Source organism: Suricata suricatta, chromosome 16 (assembly GCF_006229205.1).
Source record: "Suricata suricatta isolate VVHF042 chromosome 16, meerkat_22Aug2017_6uvM2_HiC, whole genome shotgun sequence".
NCBI classification, from domain to species: Eukaryota; Metazoa; Chordata; class Mammalia; order Carnivora; family Herpestidae; genus Suricata; species Suricata suricatta.
Window position 1 is genome coordinate 49,093,983 of NC_043715.1, and position 18,416 is coordinate 49,112,398.

The 18,416-nt window shown below is 52.2% G+C and overlaps 1 protein-coding gene across 1 annotated transcript in view; it reads right to left on the reverse strand.

The window, feature by feature from the left end:
• Nucleotides 1-17,703: 17,703 nt before the first annotated feature.
• NOVA2 (NOVA alternative splicing regulator 2) overlaps nt 17,704-18,416 on the reverse strand; it is a 25,249-nt gene continuing 24,536 nt past the window's right edge. Inside the window, exon 5 of the mRNA XM_029924321.1 lies at nt 17,704-18,412. Within this exon, the coding sequence (XP_029780181.1) occupies nt 18,066-18,412 (347 nt within the window). The 3' untranslated portion in view covers nt 17,704-18,065. The remainder of the gene's footprint in view (nt 18,413-18,416) is intronic.

Here is an 18,416-nt window from a genome sequence, read left to right on the forward strand (position 1 = left end):
GAGCCCCACGTCGGGCTCTGTGCTGACAGCTCAAAGCCTGGAGTTTGCTTCTGATTCTGTGTCTCCCTTTCTCTCTATGCTCCTCCCCCACTTGCCCCCTCTCTCTCTCTCTCTCTCTGTCAAAAATAAACATTAAAATTTTTTTAAAGTAATCTCCACACCCAACATGGGGCTCTAACTCATGACCTCAAGATCAAGAGTTGCATGCTTGGGGCGCCTGGTGGCTCAGTTGGTTAAGCATCTGACTTCGGCTCAGGTCATGATTTCGAGGTTCGTGGGTTCGAGCCCTGCGTTGGGCTCTGTGCTGACAGCTCAGAGCCTGGAGCCTGCTTTGGATTCTGTGTCTCCCTCTCTCTCTGACCCTCCCCTGCTCGTGCTGTCTCTCTCTGTCTCTCAAACATAAATAAAAAAGATTTAAAAAAAGAGTTGCATGCTCATCTGCGTGAGCCAGCCAGCTGCCCCTAAAAAGCCCTTATTTTTAAAGCTACCTCCTGGAATATATGGATGAAATGACAGGATGACTGGAACGTGTTTGAATTAATAGTGGAGGGTGACATGAAGCATAGCTGGGACTTGCTCCCAGAGTCCCCTGACCGTCTGCACTCAGAGGGACTGTGCTGCATCCTAATCCCTGGGCTTCTGTCCTCGGCACTATTTTTCCAAGGCTAGGGGTGGAGTAGGGTGACGGTGGCCAGGGGTCATCAGGAGAGCTCCAGGAACTTGGTAAACACGCGGCTTCTGGGTCCCTCGGCAGATAATCAGACGTTTCAGAGGACGTGTCTCTAAGTAGCTGCACTTCAGGTTTTATTTTATTTTTTTAAGTAGGCTCCACACCCAACATGGGGATCGAACTCACGATCCTGAAATCAGGAGTCACATACATGCTCTACTGAGCTAACCAGGCACCACCCCCGCTTCTCCTCCCCAGTAGCTGCATTTTATTTTTAAAACAATCTTTAATTTTTTTAAATTTATTTTTGAGAGACAGAGAGAGACAGTGAGAGTGGGGAAGGATCAGAGAGAGAGAGAGAGATACAGAATCTGAAGCAGGCTCCAGGCTCTGAGCTGTCAGCACAGAGCCCGAGGCGGGGCTTGAACCCAGAAACCCTGAGATCATGACCTGAGCCAAAGCCGGATGCTCAACCGACTGAGCCACCCAGGTGCCTCAGTAGCTGCATTTTAAACCAGCACTGTGGGTGGTTCTGATGCACGCTGGCATTTGAGAACTCTCCTGAAGAACTTTTTATCATGCAAAAAGTTAGGGACTGAACTGTGGTTCCCTTCCCGCCCCATTCATAGGGTGAAGCCCTAACCTTCAGGAGATGGTATTTGAAGCTGAGGTCTCTGGGGGAGGTGATTAGAGGTCAATGAGAACATAAAAGTGGGGCCCTAATCTCTTGAAAGTGGTGTCCTTAGAGAGGAAGAAACACCGGAGCGCGCTCTCTCTCTGTCTCTTGCTCCCTCCCCACCATCTGTAATGACACCGTGAGAAGGAGAGAAGGTGGCTGTGGGCAAGCCAGAAAGAGAGCTGTCACCAGAAACCACACCGGATGGAACCCTGTTCTTGGACTTCCAGAACTAGGAGAAAATATATTTATATAATTTAATCTACCCAGTCTAGGGCATTTTGTTATATCAGCGGGAGCAGATTAATACATACACAAAAGTAGAGAAGAAGGGTTAGTGAAACCTCACCTGTCTGTCCCCCTGTTATTGACACGTGGCTATTCATCTTCCACCTCTGTTCCTGCATCTTCTAGATTATTCGAAACACATCCCAGCCATAAGATCTTTTCAACCACATACACTAGAGTATGTAGCTCTACATAAGATTCTTTTAAAGGTATAGCAACACAGGATTATATCTAAATATTAATCATGATTTCTTAATACTATCAAACGTCCAAATTTCAAGAGTTCGACATTCACATGTTCAAATTTGAAATTCAAATATACATATATATATTTTTCAAGTTTATTTATTTACTATTTTTGATAGAGAGAGTTAAAATATAAGTGGGGGAAGGGCAGAGAGGGAATCCCAAGCAGGCTCTGCACAGTGCAGAGTCGGATGAGGGGCTTGAACCCAGGAACCGTGAGATCACGAATGGCGAGACCATAACCTGAGTGAGCCACCCAGGCGTGGAGTTGTATCCTTTGGTTAAGATGGTGTTCAGATCTCACCACTGAAAGAGTACCTTCCCTCCTTTGTAATTACCGAGTAATGTCTGGAATGACACTTTGAGACTATGTAAATATCCTGCTGAAGATACTTTTTAACATTTTAAAAAGTGTTAGAGAGCAGGAGACGGGACTGCTTCTTGTTCTCAGGGAGTAAACATTTTATTTAGGGGTGGGGTGAGGGAGGAAGGCAATCGACCAGCAAATAAACAGTTAAGAAGTTTGGAGTGTGAGCTCCCCTCCCTCCCCTCCCCCGTGAAGGCAGCGACTTTGTCTTGTTTACGCTGTGTCTGTGGCCTATAAAAGCACCTGGCACATACACTTTATAAAGGCGTGTTGAAATCAATGAATGAAGAGTGTTAAGTGCTATGAACACTCTAAAATAGGATATTTGTTAGAGACTCTGGGGAGGGGTGAGGTGAGTTGTGTGGCTATTTTAGGTAGAAGTTGAGTTGGAAAAAAAGAAAGTAAATGTACAAAGTCCCTGAGGCCAGACGGAATTTGGTGCCTTTGATGAGCAGAGAGAGGGCCAGAGATGGGGATGGGGGGTGGGGTGGCAAAGAGAGCCAGCAAGGGTGACTCCCAGTCCCCTCAAGGTCAGGGTAGTGGGTTGGCCAGTGGAGCGGGACCCTGCAGACCATGATGAGCAAGCAGTGTGGATTTTCCATGGGAAGCCTGGTGTCAGCGCAAGGTGATGTGGTTGGTGGGGGAGGTCCCTTGCTATAGAGAAAGACATCTCTTTGTGCCTTTCTGTGGACTCCTCTTGCGGTTTGGGGGATCCACTGGGGAATCTAATAAAAGCTGTATGTAAACACATGTAATTTTGTGTGCAATATTCGGGGTTCACTAGATGTGTAGGTTCAGACTATCTGTTCGTCACGCCCCTTGGGCAAAGAAATGGAGACTCACATCTACTAACTAGCACCTACGGAGCCCTTAGTCTGTGCCAGGCTGTGTCCTAAGTGCTTTATAAACGGATAATGCAGTCTTTGCAACAATCCAAAACCGAAGGCCCTGATGATCTCCCATTGTGCGGATGGGAAAAAGAGAACCAAAGAGGGCTGCCTTCTCCATGATCCCAGAGGTAGTCAATGACAAGGGAAGGGTGACAAACCTGGAGTCTCTCTTCTTAGCTATTAGGTCAGGACTACCTCCAAGTCAACTCAATCTTAGGGGTCAAAGACACTCTGAAATCCGTGCTAGGTCTTTCCAAGGGTCTCAGGCCCAGTGGCTAGAAACTTTGGTTATTTGACCCCAGCTGTGCCAAGAAAGCTGAACAAAGCAAGGACTGTCATTGTTGTGTCAGGTGAGGACTCCAGGCTTGGGAGGCAGGGAGGCCAGGTTGTGGAGCCCCACAGCTGGCAAGGTGGGCAGGAGCAGAGGATCGAGTCAGGGTGTGCGTTGTGTGCGTTTGTTACTTGTTAACCTTGTGTCTGCTCATGGGGTTCGTGGGACTATTTGCGTTTTAGTAAATGAGAGCATAGGCTCTGGAAGGAGGTTGCCTGGCTTCAACCCCTGCTCACTAGCTGGACGATTTCGGGCAAATTACTTAGCGTCTCTGTGTCTCCTTTCCCTTGTCTGTAAAATGGAGATGATCACGGTTTCTACTTCATAAGGCTTGTGAGGAAGGATTCAAGGAGACGGAGCATCTCAGGCGTCACCCAACTGGTGGTTAGGGGGTCGTCAGGGGCAGCCTAGTCGATCCATTGTGACATTCCGCAGTGTGTGCTGGGTGACATGCCATCAACTTCACTGTGCCTCCTCTGGGTGCTCTGTTTGCCAACCCGTGTACTCCTGAGCGCTTGGAGGAGCTACGTCGATACCTTCCGGATCTGCTGTTCCCAGGCCTACTAGTTAACAAGGTCAACCCCGGCATCCAAGCTCAGACACTCGCGCAAGCCCGGGTTCCGCAACCACGCCCTCTCCCCAGCCCTCCAATCCCAGGGCTAAACAGCGACAGCTCCCGTCCCTGTCCCGGAAGCCTGCTTTCCTTAGCCACGCCCAACATTAGGTGGTCACGCCTCAGCCCTCCAATCCCAGGCTTGACGTCATTAAGCCACGCCCACCTGTCAATTCCAAGTCTGGGTGAGCCCAAGTCCTCCCACCGCACACCACGCCTCCCTCTCTCCCCGCTCTAGCCACGTCTTCTCCCCCCACTGGCTCCAGCACCGCCCCCTTCTAGCACCTGGCCGAGTCCCGGCACCTCAGTGCCTTAGGCCTAGAGCAGTCACTAGATTGTGGAGGGGTGTGGGTCCTGGAGACTTTATTTGCCCGCAGAAAGGTCTTGCCATGGGAGGCTGGCGAAGTACATCTTGCCCTAGGGACATATGAATCTCTGTGCCTGGCGGGGTAGGCAGAAGCCGACCCAGAGACCTCTGCCCACCCCCTCTTTGTCCGCAAGCGATCTGTATTTCAAAAACATCTCCAGGGATCAATCTTCCGGTGGGGAGAAAAGAGCCAAAGGCACCTGGGGTGATGTGGGGATACCCCTCACCAAAGGCCGCTCGTTTTCTACCTTCATCCTCAAAGTTCCACCCAATCTCTGGAATCTATAGCAAGAGAGGAAAGCGTTATGATTGTTTTTGTTTTGTTTTTTAAAAGGGGGTGGTCAGAATTGGGCAGGCTCCCTCTTGCCTTTAAGATACAAAACTTAAAAAAATGAAAAGAAAGTAAAGGAAAGAAAAGAAAGGGAAACAGCACTTCATTTACTAAAATCAACAAAAGAACTACATACTGGTATCACTTGGAAGGACCCAGAGTGGGGCGTCATGTGTGAAGAGAGGGGGGAAAGGTGGATCCAGGGAAGGTGAGGAGGGGGCTTCTGGGTTCTGCCCCCAGCCACCCTCCCTGGATTTCTCTATTTTCGGTTCTCTTTTTCTTTTTCTCTTGATCTCTACTCACCCTCTCCTGATCTTGGTCTTGCTCTCTCTGGGTTTCTATTCCCCATCTCTCTAGCTCTACCTCTCTTGTATGTCTCTGTCCCTTACCTAAGTCTCTTATCCCTCTCCCTGACTTCTCCCCTCCTCTCTGTGGTCTCTGTCCATTTCTCTCTGACACTGAGTTTCTATGCCTTCTCTATCTTTGCCATCTATCTGGATTTTTGGCCATGCCCCTTCACAGCCCTTCAACACCAGGGCTGAAGACTGTCCATGCATATGTCTCCCCATCAATTCCAGGGCTGTGAGTTCACTCTTCTCTTCCCAGAGTCCTCTTTTGTATCACTGGTAAGGGGAGAGTGACTAGTGTTTGCAGGTAGAAGATTAGCACACGTAACAGAAAGAAGTTAGGAAGACTTCGCCATCTTCCCTTTCTTGGGCAGCATGCAGTGGTGATGGTGGAGCCCATAAATGGACATCTGCTTTAAGCCTACATTGTACTGTTGTGTGAGCAGGAGCTAACCAACTGCTGTCCTAAGCCATTGAGATGTCAGGGTTTATTTGTTACAGTGGCTAAAGTTACCTTACCTACTACCATGCCCAACCTACCTTCTCATACAGAAAGCTGATAAGACCCCAACGATAAATTCCTGAATCTTCAACTCACATCCGTCTCCAACGGTAGGACAATGTCCTCTCATATTAGGACCCAACCCACATCCTGCCAAAAGCTGAATCACTATTTAAGGGTAATCTTACCCCAATCTTAGTCTCAACTCTGCCTCTGAGCTAACCTGACTTTGAACTCAGGTAAATCCCTAGGTCTGTTTCTGTTATAAACCTAACTTTGACTTTGTCCTTAAACCCAATGTTGTCTTGGTCTAATTCTCTCTCTAATGACCTTGGCCCTGATGCTACCTTTAAGTATGAATCATATAATTATGCCCCACTTATATCACAAGTTTGAACCTTAATCCTGGTCCTAAGCAGAGATTCACCCTGACCTTGATCCCTACATCAGTCCCTATCCAATCCTAGATCCAAATCCAGCCCTGATTTTAGCTATAATTCTAGTCTTGATTTTGATTCTAGCTGTCTTAACTCTATATTTAATCTTTACCCAGGTCCTGTGTACTTAGCCTTAACTCCAGTCATGGCCATAACCCAAACACTAGGGCTAATTTTCACCTTTACCCAAATCTTTTGTTTGAACTAGAAAGAGAGAGACAGAGAGAGACAAGGGAGAGGGAGAGAGAATCTTAAGCAGGCTCCATGCCCAGCATAAGTCCTGACTCAGCGTTCCATCCCACGACCCCAGCATCATGACTTAGGCTGAAATCAAGAGTCAGTCAGGTCAAACCACTGAGCCCCACCCTTTACCTGAATCTTAACCCTGTCTTCAGCCCCAAACCAAACTTCACCAATACTGATTGCTACTGATCCTTAATCTTAGACTTAGCTTGATTCTTAATTTCTAACCTTAATTGGAACCAAACTCCAGTGCTAAGAGCTTCATGTAATGTGGAGTCATCCCCGACTCTTGTTTCTCTTTCATCCTCCACATCCAGTCTGCCAATGCTGACAGTGCTACCTCCATGTTCTATCAGCGTCTGCCTACTACCTGCCTCCACATCACCATCTGGTTCAGCCATCATCATCTTCCTCTTGGAATACTGCAGTCCCCTTTCCTTGGGCTCCTTGTTTACTCAGCTCACCTAACCACTGCCCCCCCAAAAGGATCTTATTAAAACCTAAGTCAGCTCACATCTGTCTGCTTTGAACCCTCCCATGGCTGCCATTTCACTGGGAGTCAAATTCAAAGTCCTACACTGGCCCCCAAGATCCCAAATAATATGGCTCCCTGTCTCTCTTTTCTGACCTCATTTCCTCCCACCCTTTCCTTTCTCACTCTGTTCCAGCCACCCTGGACTCCTTGCTATTCCACATACTCCAGGGACATCTCACCTCAGGCCCTTTGCACATGCTGTTTTCTCTGCCTGGAATGCTCTTTCCACAGATATCCACATGCTCACCCCACCTTCAGGTCTTTATTTACGTGTCACATTTCCAGTAAAGTCTTACTGTTCACCTTATTGAAAATTGCAATGCCTCTTTCTCCCAGAATTCTGTTTCCCTTCCCTGCCTCATTTTTCTTTATGGTGTGTATCGTCACCTAGTGTACTGTGTGATTTACTTATTTATCATGCTTATTGTCCATCTGCCCCCATAGAGTATAAGGTCCCCCAAGAGAGGGAGAATTGTTGTCTCTTTTTGTTATCAGTGTCTGGAACAGTGCCTGGCCCATAGAAGACATTTAATGAATATCTTTTGAATGACCATGTGCCTCCTCCATGCAACTCCATTTCCCAGTGGTTCTAGGATGACTGGGTAAGAGAAAGAATAGTGAAGAGGAGAGCAGGTGGCGGTGGCCACAGCTGGCAGGAGAGCTGGCGGAGTGTTCAATTACATCTGGCCAACAGAGGGTCTGGCTCTAAACCCCTGTGGCCACTTCAGCCCTGGCCAGGAACTCACCAAACTTTTGGTTCGCTGTAGGGAGCGCAGGTGAGTAACGGCAAAGCCTGAGTTCTCTTCCTAGCTTGCACGTGAGCCAGGGACACCCATATATTCCCTTCCTTAGAACTCATGGCTTCCAGTCCAGCTGAGAATAGGGTGACGGCCAAGAGGGAGACTCTGTTCAACACTGGAGCCGGAACTGGGGATAGGGGCGAGGAGGAGGCAGGGACGCTGTGGGGTTTGGCACAGCCAGTGGCGAAGAAAGAGGACAGAGAAGGCCATAGAGATGGAAGGACTGAAATGCAACTGGACAGTGAAGAAGAGGAAAAAAGAGAAAAATAGAGACGAACAGAAAGACTGAAGGTGAGAAACACATGCACATACAAGAACAGGTGGACAGAGAGAGAGAGAGCGTGCAATAATGGGGGGGAAACGGGTCCCCCAACATCCCTTCCGTATAGCGTCTGTTCCAGTATCCCACTGCACTTTCCTGTGTCCGCAGAGTGGCAAGCCAAAAACTACACTTCCCAGAATACCTTGTGGTGGGCGACTCCGGAAGGAGGTTTAGGTTCCCCCAATCAGAAGCCTTCGCGGGAAGCTTGAATTTCTAACTAAAGTCGAGAGGGAGGCAGTCGCCAGGCCCCCCGCCCTGCCTCCGTAGCTCCTAGGGCTGGTGCGATTGCGCAACCAGAGGCTGGCTTCCCGATCTTGCGGGCGGATATTTCAGGGGGGTAGATTTGGGAGTCCCTTGAAGGCTCAGCCTGGAGTGTTTCTTCAGACAGGCTGTGTCCCGTAAGAAGTTTACACTGGCTGGGGTGGATTCTGTTCGCTGCCACTGAGCAATAATGGGTGCACAGGGAGGCGATGCAGAGGCGGGCAGAAACAGAAAGTGATTCAGAGAGATACGCAGAGATTCCCCTCCCCCCCCCCCCCCCCCCGCGGAAGCGAGCAGAGAGATACAGCCCTGCAGGGATACATGGAGATGAAATTAAAAACAAACAAACAAAAAAAGGGTGGGAGGGGGAGAAAAAGTGCGATGGAAGGAGGCAGATGTGGTGAGACAGACACCCAGAGAAATATTGAAGGTAAACTGAAGCAGAGAGAGGCAGAGGCGAGGGCAGAGGGGCAGAAACCATGTGGCCGAGCTCTCTCCAGAATGCTCCAGTGGGCGTTTTGTGGAAAGGACCCTTTAGAGACTAAGTCACAGTTGGGGGACAGGAGGATGGAGGGGACCCTGGGGATGTCCGTACTTGCCAGACCCACCATGGCCTGGCCTGCTGATGGAATTTTTCCAGTAGAATGTCTCTTCCCTCCCCCACCCCCATGCTTCTTCCCAGTCCCAAGCTTCAACAGACTGAGGAAAATGTTGTGTCCCCGAATGCACTCCCCACCTGCCTGCCACTTGCCCCCAAAGACCAGCCCACTTAACTTTGGGGAGAGTGACCTGGCCGGCCAATCACCTTTGATGTCTGAGGCAGATTCCTGGGGGATGAGGGGGTAGAGGAGTGGAGGGAACAGAGAGATGGTCTGCAGGAGAGGGAGACAGAGTGGAAAAGAGAGGGGTCTGAGGGGCAGAGAGCTGGGGAGTTGGACCCAGAGAGAGGGAGACCCGGGGAGAGACGAGGGCACTGAGCCTGGCACACCAGATTCAGGATTCCAGAAGTGGACCCAGATGGCCTGGCTCCTCTGACTAGTTGCCGTGGCTTCACTGATGCCACTCAGAGCTCTGGGTTCTCCTCCTTTTAAGGTTCCCGGATCAAATCCAGGACGCCCAGCTATTTTGTGTTTTAGATAAGCAACAACTAATATTTAGAGTAAGTATGACTCCAACACTGCGTGGGACATATTTATCCTTAAGAAAATTCTTCTTTTTTTAAAATCTGAAATTCAAATCTCACTGGACGACTGGATTTTTATTTGCTACATGTGGCAACCCTATCTCCATCTCTGTCTTGTTTCTGCCTCTTTTCCATTTCCTGTTTGTGCTTGTCTTTCCCTCTCTACCAGTCCACCTCTACCTTCTCTGTTCTTTCCAGATGATTTTGCTCTGATGTGCTCTCCAGACCCTCATCCCCAGGACCCATCCTTCCTCCCATCCCAGCCCTCCCTCCTCCAGGCAACTCCTCCTTCTTCTTTCTTCATCTCTTCTCATTGTGGCCCCCCTGTACCCCTAAAATACCCCCCCACCCCCCGAGGAGAAAGTTTGGAAGCTTTGAGGGAGTCAAGAATCCCCCATTACTCACCTGCATCCTGACCTCATCTCCTCTCCTTTCCACCTCCTGGGTCAGAGAGGTCAGAGAGATTCCCAAAGTCACACAGCAGAATAGAGACCAAACTCCACCCTCTCCCCCAAACCCCTTCTAAGTTCCCAGCTTCCTGGTGGAAAACTCGACTTTTCCGGAAAATGGACTGGCTCGGCAATATTTCTGAATGCCAGGCAATACTTGTGGGCCACAGGCCAGGACCAGACGTGCCTGTGGGGCCAGGAATGGTAGACTTTTGAGCATCGACTAGGTACTAAGAGGTGAGGATATGGCTTTCGGGCTGGCAACATGAGAACAGTAAGTTGTCATAGCTGTTGCCACGTCCCTACACCTGAGAACATAGTAGGTGCTCAATAAATGTCCATGGAACAAATGGATGGATGGATGGATGAGTGAATGAATGAAAAACTAAAACACACGCCAAGCAGCTGAGGACTCTTCTCCATATCCACTCCTTGCTCTCTCACTTCACCCTTGCCTCAGTTTCCTTCCTCCCATCCCCTCCTCCCTAAAATCATTTTATGGCTATTTTTCAGTTGGAGGGGTCTCTACTAGTGACTACCATGTGCTGAGTATCTCTTCTGTGTCAGGTGCTGATGGGGTGATTCACTCGTGGAATCCTTCTGGAATATTCCAGAAGGTAAGTACACTTTTGTTGGGTATTCTCCATATGTGGACACTGAGACCCCGAGAGAGGAAGTGAAGTGCCCTGGTCACACTGGAACCAGGCTGTCTGGCCCTACCCGAACCCTGTCCTTCCATATCAAATGCCATTCTTCCTCATGCTTGGCACGTCATTACCTGCCCAGCCATCTCTGGCACCTCCAGATTGTAAGGCTATCGGTATTAAACATTTACCACAGGGGTTGCAAACTCCAATGTGCTCAGGGGCCAGGCAGGTGACACAAAAGCGTAGCACAGGGCGGCGAGGGGCTGAGACTGGTCGCCCTGGATGATGGGCAGTGACTGGCCCACTCCAGCCAATTGTGGCCGGGTGGCTCTCGCCGGAGATGCCACATCTGATGTCTCAAGAGAGTCCTGCAACCCACACTTTTCAGAAGTCTCCCAAGGTTTAAATGCTGGCACCAAGTTCACACAAAATGCTATTCAGGTCAAAGGAGATTACGTGTGCACCGGATAGGCCTGCTGGTGGACGGTTTGCAACCTCAGAATCAGTCCCGCATGCCCAGTTCTGTGCTAAAGAAGGATTTCCAGATTCCAGTAGGATCTACGCTCCACGAAGGCAGAGCTGTTTGGGCCTGTTTTGATAACTGCTTTATGTCCAGCACCCAGAGGGGTGCTTTATAGATTGTACGTGCTCAATCATTTTTTCTTTAAGTGGATGGTGTATTGAATCCTAGTATCAACCATAGAAAGAACATTAAAAACGTCTCCGTTTCATACATAGGGAGATGGAGGCTCTGAGGGCAAGGACCCAGGGTTACATAGCAGCATGGGGATCTGAATCCAGATCTTACCTGACTCCAAAACCGTAACCCCAGGCTGTCCTGACTTTGGGGTTGTGCGTTTGCAAGGCTGTGCTGTGCGTGTGGCCGAGGGTTCAGGAGCGTGTTTGCGCAAGCGTGGCGCTGAGTATATGTGGTGGAGGTAGTGGCGTCGACCCTCCTGATTGGACACTGAGCCCCCCCCCCCCGCAAAACCTAAACCTGGATGCGGGCTCCCCTCAGACACGTTTGCTCTGGGGGCTGGCCCAGTCCAGAGAGAAGAATCCGCCCCTCCCCTCTTTCCCCCTCCTGGGCCCATCCTCAAGGCCCCCCCCCCACCCCCTCCCCTAGATACCGAGAGCCCTGGAGGGAAAGGGGGAAAGAATTGAGGATGAGGGTGGAGGTGTGGGGAGGAGGGAGAGGGAAGGGGATGGGTTAAGAAGGAGTGTGTGATGTCAAGCAAAAAAGACAACATTAGACACAGATGCTGAGATGGCGTTTATCGCGGCAAAAAAAGGTGAAGTCGCCGAGGGAGAGGGGGAGGGGTGTGGTGGGGGCCGGGGTGGGGGCCATGGAAGCTAATACATGGTGCACTAGGTCACACGACGGACACTGGGGGTGGGTGGGGGTGGGTGGGCGTGGCCCAGGCATGGCAATGTGGGGAGGGGGAGGGAAGAGGGCAGTGGGCCCCAGCCAGGAGCTTCTGGAGGTGGTGTGTGTTGGGGGGGAGGGAGGTGGGCGGCGTCTCTGGTCGCAGAGGATGGAAGGAATCAGTTAGAGGGGGTTGAATGGAGGCACTGGAGGCATGGCCACATGGCGGATGGTCTGGGCCCAAGAAATGGAACGCAGGAGTGTGGGACAGTAGGCAGCGGGCCAGCTCTGGGCTTGGGCCTTTGATGTAAGGATTGGGGGGGGGGGTTACCCAAGGGACCTTACAGGTCCTCCAATCCCCCCATTTTTCAAGAGCGAGAACAAGCGTGGGAGAAGCTAGCTTAAGGTCCCCAGTAAGGCCTTAGCGGTCAGTTCTCCATAGACAGTCATACCCTCTCCCCCACTCTCCTACCCTGTCTGTCCCAAACAGAGAAAGGGGGAAAGAGAGATGCTAACTTCACCATTATCTCACTGAGGCTCCTCAGGGAACCTGGAGGACCAGCCCATTTCATAGATGGGGACAACCGACACAACCCGTCAGACTACACCTTGCCACGCCTCTCCCATCTCCCCGCTGAGAGGATTGGTGTACCGCATTCCTCCGGGCATAACACTGATATCTTGAAATCCTCCGCACTGGGAGCAAGTGAGAGGACAATAACTTGGGATCCTCCCAAATGTAACCGGAATGTGGGCCATGCCTCCAGGGGCCTGAGATGCCAACACAAAGAAAAAAAAATGACTCCCCACGTCCCCTGGCTCAAACCCAGTACAAAAGTGACTATTTACAATGAAGGGGTGGGGAGTGGGGTGGGGCACAGAAAAGACCGGGGCCGGAGTGAGTGCTCCGCGTGCAGGAAGCCACGCCCCTGGCCCCGCCTTTGAAAGGGACAAAGCCAAACAGCAGAGATATTTATAAAGGGTCACTCTCCCCAGGGCGGGGGGAACCCTAGGGTGAGGGATGGGGTAGGGCATGGGATGGGGTGCGGGTGGGGAGGCATGGGCGGTGGGAGGAGATGGAGGAAAGGTGGCTGCTGCCCCTCGCCTCCCCCCTCCCCCTCGCCGGACACACAGTTTTCCGTGGGATGAACACAGAAAGGGTTAATCAAAAAGAGTTCGATGAGCGAGTCTGACGGTCGAGTGGGGCGGGCTGGAGCAATGAGGCCGCAGGTCCCGGTGGCCGGTGGTGATGGAGTCACTTAGAATATGAGAGGTTGGTGGTTTTGGGGGAGTGGGTAGGGAGGAGGAAAGGTGTGCGGGAGGGGGGATTAGGCGGTCCCCCCCACTTATCTCTGAGAGACAAGAATGTCCTGGACTGGTTGAGAGGGGGTTAAAAACCAGCAACCCCACCCCCCACCCCCCACAGAGACGGTCCCCACCTCCCTCCCCGCCACCCGGCAATCCCCGACGCGCCTGGCAGAGGGTACCGAGACGGACCTGACACACACCAGCCGCGGCGCCACCCAGAGAAGCCCTTCCGCCACGGCGTCCACACAGCTGACCGCAGTGTAGAGGGATTGGCTAGCAGGGCTGGGTGTCGCGACTCCACAAGAGCCGTAAACTCGTGTCCCCGGCCCTCGGTGCCCCAACTTGGGCATCGCGATCCCATTCTCCCCATCGTGACATCCGGTTCAGGCTCTCGGGACAGCCGGCCTCGGGGTTTCAAAGTCGGTGCGGGGCAGGGGGCGTGGCAAACAGCGAAGGCCGGCCCGGCTGTCCCGAGACAGCGCACCCAAGGAGCAGCCCGGACGCCCAACTAGCCACCCTCGTCGCCACTCTTAGTTAATACTTTTTCCACCACTCAGCGTATCGCGACCTTGATCCCGGTCTTGCAACAGCAATAATCAACGCGAGGGGAATCCCCTCGCTTTCCAAACAGTAGGCCACCAATCAGAAAGGAAATAAGTAGGGTATGGGATGGAGGAATAGGCCAGAGAAACAGAAAGAGGGGTAGTGAGGGATTGGGGGGTTAAGAAGGGGAGGAAAAAACCACTCAGAGAAAAGTGGTACCATTTTCTTCCAAGTATAGGTCCCCAACTGTCTCTAGGTCTGACTCTTACCAAACTCCGCTTGGGATACCCATCATTCCCACCTACAAGTCCAGGGCAGGCTAGAAAGATTGCACACGATCTTCACCTTCGAATCCCCTAATAATTATTGCAGTGAAGCGTCCGTGCCCATGGCGGAGATGGTTGGGACAGGGCAGAAGAAGGTGGCTAGGGCAGGTTGGCTCAGAGTCCCCCGGGACGGGGGATGGAGGTGAATTTGGCACATTGAACCCCTTCTTCTCATTAAGTGCTTTGAGGTCCTTCTCTGGACTCCAGCTGGCATGTCCCCCAGGCCAACAGAAGAGGGGCTGAGCTTGTCTCCCCTTCCCCAATTTCTACAGATTTGCCCAAAAGAGGCAAAGTGGGGTTCTCCCCGGCTGGTGGAATTTGGGGGATTCGAAAGGTTAGGGATTAGCTGGAGGGGAGTGTTTTTTTTTTCTTTTTTCTTTTTTTTCTTACAAAGATTCTAAGAAAAACTCAGGGGGGGGAGGGGTGAGGAAGGGGTACCCAATTTAGCTAAGTGTCCACAGACTTTTTCAATGCCTCTTAGGGGCCTCCTCAAAGAGAGATGGCTCCATCCCTCCCCTCTATCTGAGGTTCCCTCCCCCCAGAGCGGCTCAGTTCTAAGGAAGTTTGGCACTTTTTTTTTTTTTTTAATCGCTGGGGGAAACTGGGGAGGGGAGAGATTTAAGAGGGTTGAGAAGAGGGCAAAAGACAGATTTACACAAAGATAGAGACAGGACAGGTAATGATGGGAGCCACAAGGCGAAAAAAGTAGAAAGCCATAGGGAGCCCGAGAAAGAGAGAGGGAAATTCTGGGGGAAGATGTTGGGAGCTGGAGGGCGAATGGGAAGGAACAGGGAGACAGTTCAATGCAGCAAACACTTATTAAGCACCTACTGGGTGCTGAAGAGCGGGGTGCAAGGAGGCCACTCAGAGTCTCTGAGATCTAATTGGCTGACAGGGGAGAGGAGAAAAAAAGAGGCGGTGGGTTTTTCAGTGATCCCCATCCCTGACCCCACATCTGTGTCCCCTCTGGACACACTGCAGCACAAAAGATTGAGGTCAGAATGCAGAAGAGACTTTGAAGGGATGGGGAAGACAGCGGAGGGAGTTTCCTAGGGTAAAAATGGGGAAAAGTGTGTGGCTCTCCACTCACCAACCTGGTGAGTGAACTAGCTCACTGAGCTAGCAAACTACCTTTCAGATAGCCCTGGCTGGTGGGGTAGGGGGTCCCCGAGAAATGCGAATAGGGAGGGGGTTGTCACACAGATACCCCAGGGGAACATTCTTGGTTCTCCAGGAGGCCCAGCCTCCAGAGAAGTGTCTGTGTGACAGGCGTACTGGGTCCCATTGATTAGGACCCAGACCCCCTTGAAAAGGGCTATGGAAAGCATTTGACAAACCAGGGCTGTGGAGGATGCAAATGATATGCAAATTAGCACTTCCAAATCCCACCTCCCCACTCCCAGACCGTGTTTTACCTCTCTCTGGCTCCTTCCCCTCCTTTTGGGGGCCTGGGGGGATGTAGGGGGATATTCCAGCTAGATACTGCAATACCCGCTGTGGGTGGGGATACTGTGGAATACTGTAGGGTCTTTTGAGAGGTGGAGGGGAGCAATGGCCCACAGGGCCACCTCCACCTCCAACCCCAAGAGTCACCTCCCCGCCCCTGCAGAAGATATGTACAAAGTTACATCAAGAATTGTTTTGGCACTAGAATCTCCATCTGGGTTCAGTCTGGAGATTAGGGGTGGGGGCAGCAGCGATGGGAGGTGGGGGATGGGGAAATGGGGCCTGCCCCCCACCCTGGAGATGAAGAGGGCATGGAAAAAAGTCACCCTAGTGCCCAGGCTACAGCCTCCCATCAGGTGGAAGGGCCGGGGTGGGAAATTCAGTGCAAGGTAACTTGAAGGCTATTGCTTTCTAGGGATTTTCACATTTTGATTTGGGGGTGGCTCTCTAGCGAGGGGCAGGGGTCTCCCAGGCTTTAGGGGTGGGAATTGTCTCTGTCTTTTCTTCTCTCCTTGTGTGGGAGAGAGATGAGGAGGCCTGATTCCCCCAAAGCCACGGGGCAGAGAAGGGTCTGGAAGACCTAGGAAGGGGACAAATGGGGGAGAGGGTGAGGGTATGGGGTGCCCCTCCCCCCAGAGATGCTGATGATGGAACCAGGGCACTGGGGGCCCTGCTTTGGGCTGGAGGAAGCAGAGGTGGTCTCCAAGGGGGAGGGAGAGATGGAGGAGGGCAGAGGTGGGGCTCAGCTAGTCTAAGTCCATAGCGTTGTCAGGCCCTGAAATCTCAGCCTGCCAACAAGGCCTCAGAGCTGACCACAGCCGAAGTGCTCAGGGAAGCCACTCCCAAACGGTGTCTCAAGGCTGCCTGGCTCGGCGGACTCCATCAGAACGTTCTAGCTCCTCAGGGCCCGTGGTGAGAGAGCACCAAGACGTTCAGATCCCTCCGACACTACTCAAGTACACCAGCTTGCTGGAAACCACAAGCCAATCTAAACTATTAGGCCACACGAAGCATTCCAGCCCGAGTCCTGACTGTGGCTCACTGAACTCTACACTGGGGTCAGGATGGCCTGAAAGAGCCGCCACGCATTTGGCTCACCAGACTCAATGGAACAAAGCCACGCAGACACAAGCATGCACACAGAAGGTGGGGGTGGGGATGGGGGTCTTGAACAGTAGTTTTCACTAGCTCCATCTCCCACCCCTCCCTGCCAGGTGAGTTCACAGACTTGGTGTATTTGGATAGAGGTGACCCTGACAATATCGGGTCTTTTTCCTTAGAGTCCTCCAGATATGATCCAAGTCCCACCCCTCATTCGCCTCCTAGGAAGACCCCCAGGCCAAGACCCACCAGAGAGGGGTGGAGGCGGAGAAGGAGTGTCAGTGATTGGCCATGGCCCAATACAGGAAGTGCATGCTCCATCCCAGTGACATCACAGGAAATACCCTGGAGATCCCACAGGAAGTACCTGTCACCATGATATCCCTGAAGTAGCCTTCTACAAGGCACATCGAGACATCATAGGAAGTACCTGTCTCTCCTATCATCACAGGAAGTGACCTCTGGGGAACTACTTCCCGTGACATCATAAGGAGTGCCAGAAGCACCCCAGAAACTGCTTGACTCAGTGACATCCCACCAGAGACCTTCATTCCCATTACTCTAGGTAAACCCCTAGAGGATGTCACCGGAAGTTGTTCCAGCCTCTCGTAAGAGTCTTGTCCACAGGACTGGACCAATCCCAGAGCCGGCCTCATTCCAGCAGCACTGCACACCCCGCCCCGCCCCCGCCCTTCCCCCACTGCAACAACCTGACAACAGAACAGTGAACAGTCCCACCTAGAGGGGCAATTCCAAGAGGGGTAGAGTCGCTGAGAAAAATCTGGGAACTCTGGGGTCCCTGCTCCAAATACCCCGTTTCAGCTCAGTCTCCTCGGCTACCTCTACTCCCCTCCCTTCCCTCAGATCTGGAACTGAAAGCAGGAGAGGTGGGATGTTGTTTTGGGGGAGGCCCCTCATTCTAGGTGGCCCAGAGGCTCCCTCCCCTCCTCCCATATGGAAACAAAAACTTCTAAAGGTGGGGGCGGGGGGGGGGCGGAAATCCTTACCAAAAAACAAAAAACAAAACAAACCAAAAAAAAAAAAAACCAAACAAAACAAAAAAGGAAGAAAAAGAAAAGGAAAATAAAAAGAAAAAAAAGGAGGGAAAGAAAGAGAAAATAACGCTTTGTTTTCTATTAAAATCAACAAAATGCAATATATACAGATATCACACAGACCTGGACCCTGGGAGAGGAGGGTCAGGCCCAGTCAGCCATAGGGAGGAGGGAAGAAGGGGGTCAGTTCCGGGGCCGGGGAGGGAGCTTCTGGGCCCCATCCCCAGCCAGCACTCAATCCTGCCTATGACTAACCAGAAGGGGGGGGGGTGCAGTCAGGCCTACCCCAGCCCCATCCCACGAAGAGCAGGACTCCACCGAGCTGAGGTCAGGAGTTGGGGGTGTGGGGGAGGGGGAGGAGAAGGAGGAGGAGGAGAAGGGACAGGAAGGAGGGTGGGAGCAGACACCACGGGCCTCATCCCACTTTCTGGGGGTTTGAGGCCCTCACTCCCTGCTCGTAGGTGACCCGCTGGCTGATGAGGTATTGAGCGGCTTGCGTGGCCGCGGGGCTGCCCGTGATGGTGACCCGCCGGTTCCGCGTGCCTGGCAGGAACTCTCCCTTCTTGGAGATCTGGATGCGGGCGCCCGTCAGCTCCTGGTACTCCACCAACGTCTTGCCCCCTTTGCCCAGGATGGCCCCCACCAGGTTCTCAGGCACCGCAATCTCCACCAGCTCCTTGGCACTCTCGGCCGCCAACTTCTCGGCCGTCAGGAAGCCCCCGGCGGCCCCGGCGGCCGCGGCGGCGGCCACCAGCGGGCCCCCGCC